The sequence below is a fragment of the Diachasmimorpha longicaudata genome, unplaced genomic scaffold, assembly GCF_034640455.1.
Source record: "Diachasmimorpha longicaudata isolate KC_UGA_2023 unplaced genomic scaffold, iyDiaLong2 ctg00000132.1, whole genome shotgun sequence".
NCBI classification, from domain to species: Eukaryota; Metazoa; Arthropoda; class Insecta; order Hymenoptera; family Braconidae; genus Diachasmimorpha; species Diachasmimorpha longicaudata.
In genome coordinates, this window is record NW_026973943.1 from 7,936 (window position 1) to 11,362 (window position 3,427).

At 36.5% G+C, this 3,427-nt stretch overlaps 1 protein-coding gene across 1 annotated transcript; it reads right to left on the minus strand.

Annotated features, from left to right (window-relative positions):
- Nucleotides 1-629: 629 nt before the first annotated feature.
- On the minus strand, nt 630-2,754 carry LOC135171969 (ribosome biogenesis protein BRX1 homolog). The gene is made up of 3 exons (XM_064138381.1): nt 2,565-2,754; nt 1,831-2,107; nt 630-1,649 (listed from the first exon to the last, which is right to left on the minus strand). Exons 1-3 carry the CDS (start codon nt 2,682-2,684, stop codon nt 1,165-1,167), a joined length of 882 nt encoding a protein of 293 aa, XP_063994451.1. The 5' UTR covers nt 2,685-2,754; the 3' UTR covers nt 630-1,164.
- Nucleotides 2,755-3,427: the final 673 nt, after the last annotated feature.

The window sequence follows — 3,427 nt, forward strand, 5'->3', positions numbered from 1 at the left end:
GAATAAGAAACTATGTAAATAATGATGTTTAACGACCATGAAACATTGTTCAAGTTCCAATTCACCTTTTTTTTCTATCATAAGAAACTTTGGTTTTTGATTATCTCAACGTGGAAAAGAAAGTAATACATTTGTGTTTCCTTTTTTTAAGAAGCATCCAACGATAGTAAACCACTTGCGTTAATTTTTTTTTTTTTTTTAGGCTTACCTGAGTGTATTTTTTATTATATATTTTGTGAGAGTGTAATGCCATTTCGATAAAAGGAAACTGGGCAGAAGTTGTCCCTGGAGTAATTAACAAATTGGCTGAAACTAAATACACCGAAAAATTTAAAAATTTCAATTTCATTCACTTCATATTTTTCCTCATATCCTGGAACTGCCATATCAAAGAATTGAGCTTGATCATAAAGTATTAATGAAAAAGCAAAAGTTTTAATGAAACGGAGAAACTTAAATTCAAACAGAATATTGACGGAAAATTCGTGAATAACAAAAAAATCTACCTGTATATTATATCATCGTAAATGAAACGAAGCGAGGATCAAAGTAATTGATTTAATGAGTAAATGAAAATAATTGAAGTGACGGAGAGGTAATGAGAATGGAGCAAAATGATATATCATTAATTTAGAGGTTTAAAAGTATAATAGAATTCAGTATATGTACAGTATTTGTAAAACATGTTTATAATTTGTATGGAAAAATAAATAATTGATATAAAATCATCCTTGTATTGTAATTTTCATTACGATGCAGAAGGAAATCACCCGTCCGCTATCTATATATGAAACTTTCTGTCGCCGCCGGCCGCCAGAATCGACGGTGGCGCCTCCCACCGCCGGGATCATTACTAATATTGACGTGAACTTCTACTAAGTCGATTCCTCGTTGACCGAAACCGTCGACAAGTACCTCGGGACGCCATGCGTGACGCTGTGTGCCGTTGGCTACTCATTAATGACAATTAACTATGTCATTTAGACAGGTCGTTTGACAGTCGTTAGTCGGTGATTGTCAGACTACTTTTATCGTTTGTGATTGTCAGACTCCAACAAACGAATCCTACACCCAAAAATTGAAAAAAACTATTTGGGGACATAAAAATGGCGTTGAGTGGCGCGTCCGGGGATTGCCCCGGAGTGGGGCCTTCACCAATGGTTCTCATTTAAATATGTCATCCAATGGATTAAACGCATACGAGACCTCAGGCTTGTGCGCCTTCTGTGCCGTCTTCTGCTCGAGCCTATTTATATACTTTCCACCAGCTTTCTTATTGACGGCTTGACGATACTTCGCTGGAGAGATGTAAAAGTAGTTGTCCCAGAGGGTTTCTCCCCCGAAACTCCCGGCGAATATTTTCACTGGATTTAAAATAAATCTGGGACCTATTTCTGCTAATCCTCCATCTTCAGTCAGGATCTGGTAGTTTCTGAAGTATATCCTGTTGTCCAGGACGCTGAATGTGTAGATGTGGTCGAAGAAGGGCTTGCTTTTGGGGTGGTGGTTGGGCACACCAAATATCTGGGTGAACAACTCTCGCAGGAGGGCGTAGTGAGGATTTTTTGAAAAGTTCTCATCGAAGGAGAGAATTGGACGTGATCCCTTTAGGCAATTGCCTGTCACTTTCATTTCTCCCATTGTGTAAACTGTGAAAATTGATAGTTTAAATAAATTTGAACGTTTCAAAAAGTTAATGAATTAAAATGAGAAAATGAAAAAAAAAAAAGCAAAAAATCAAAACCTCATTGGAAAATAGAAATTCAAAGATTAGGACAGAAGTAGGAAATAAATTTGAAAAGACAATATGGAATTGCCAGATTAACTTACTATTCTCAACCAAAAATTTGGCAGAGGGACCACTTTTGACATTTGAAAACCACATGTAGAGATCTCTCTTCCTCCTCCCTTCGAATAAAACCGCCTTGTTACAATTTTTGGCTTCGCAAATCTCGTTCACCACCTGGAGGTTCTTCTGCCTTTCCATTTTAGCTTCTGTTCGATGATGAGGCATGAGTGACTTCAAATCCTCCATCAAGTGACGGTCTCGATGATTTATCCCTCTGGACGCGAAGACCAAGACCCTTTGTCGGTTCGTCCATTTTTCCTGGAAGTAAAGAGGTGGATGAAACAGAGTGACCTTAGTTCGCTCAGCGTTATCTGCTGAATGAACCACGGAATTTGAATACATCAGATCTCAGTTTTGAGTTTTTGAAATAAAAAAATTTGTTTTCATTTCAATGATATTTTCACTCCACTGGTGTCGAGTTATAAACGATTGACAATTATCCGTTTCTCTTGCTGTATCTATCAGGAGTATGGAAGAAAGTCAACAGTTTGGATTTTATATCAGGACAACGCACTTGCATCATAAGCTCTACAATAAATTGTATGATTACATAGAAATCCTATACACTCGTCTGTTGTTTTTGTTGCATTATTAATGAATGTTCCATCGATCTCTCAAGAGATGAATTTAGATCGAACAAAAAAACTCAATTCCAATCTTTTCTTCTTCTGAATAATATTCCAATAATGACATCGAAATGACATGAACAACCAACCCTTTTAACTGGTGGCTCATCTGACGACCTCTTAGCAGGAAGGACTTCTCCCTCGTCCTTAGGTATTCCTTGCTTCACATTTTCCATTTCCCTTTTCCGTTTCAGTGACTTGTTTGTCATTTTTCAATGAAAAAAAATACTCAACACTTCTAACACAATATGATTGATGTTCTGCACGTGGAGGACTTAGGATTTAGGTTAGGTTTAGGTGAACGCCTGGCGGGGAGAAAATGGCGACATGCAGACCCTAGGGTCCCCACAGTGTTAGAGAAAAATGGAGGCGGGAAAGAATAAAACTAGAGTATGAAATTAACAAATTCTTTCTTACCTTTTAATCAAGATCTAAAATACAATATTTGAAAAAACGATGACTAGCACGCATTCGTAAATCCCTTTGTCATCTTACAAAAGTACTAAATCAATACAATATTTTGTTTTTCTATTCAATATTGTAAACGCTAAGCACCGTACGAATGTAAATAGCAATTTCATTTCGTCGTTTTTTTTTTAAGGGAATAAATGTAACAATTGTGATGGCTATTTCGTTGATTTTTATGCTTATTATTTCCAAACGGTTTCTTCAAATTCAGTCGATGAATTATTACATTTAAAACTGAAGATTCAACAAATACTGAAATTTAACATAAAGGAAAATTTTCCAGTTGGCTTTGTATGCTTTTTTTTCAATTCATTATTCACGATAAATAAGTAATTCAATAGGTTAATTGATCCAATGATGATCTACATTGGATCATACTGGAGGAAGACGAATGCAATATGGCGGAACACGCTGAGGTGCCAAAAATTCTAGGAGATCTCTTGCAAAGAGGATAGACCAAAGTAGTGGCTCAGTTCTGGGGGTT

Coding starts and splice junctions, on each gene's coding strand:
- LOC135171969 (XM_064138381.1), bottom strand. CDS start 2,684: ATGACAAACAAGTCACTGAAACGGAAAAGGGAAATGGAAAATGTGAAG. Junction 2,108..2,564: donor ATGAGCCACCAGTTAAAAGG/GTTGGTTGTTCA, acceptor CTTTACTTCCAG/GAAAAATGGACGAACCGACA. Junction 1,650..1,830: donor CAAATTTTTGGTTGAGAATA/GTAAGTTAATCT, acceptor CAATTTTCACAG/TTTACACAATGGGAGAAATG.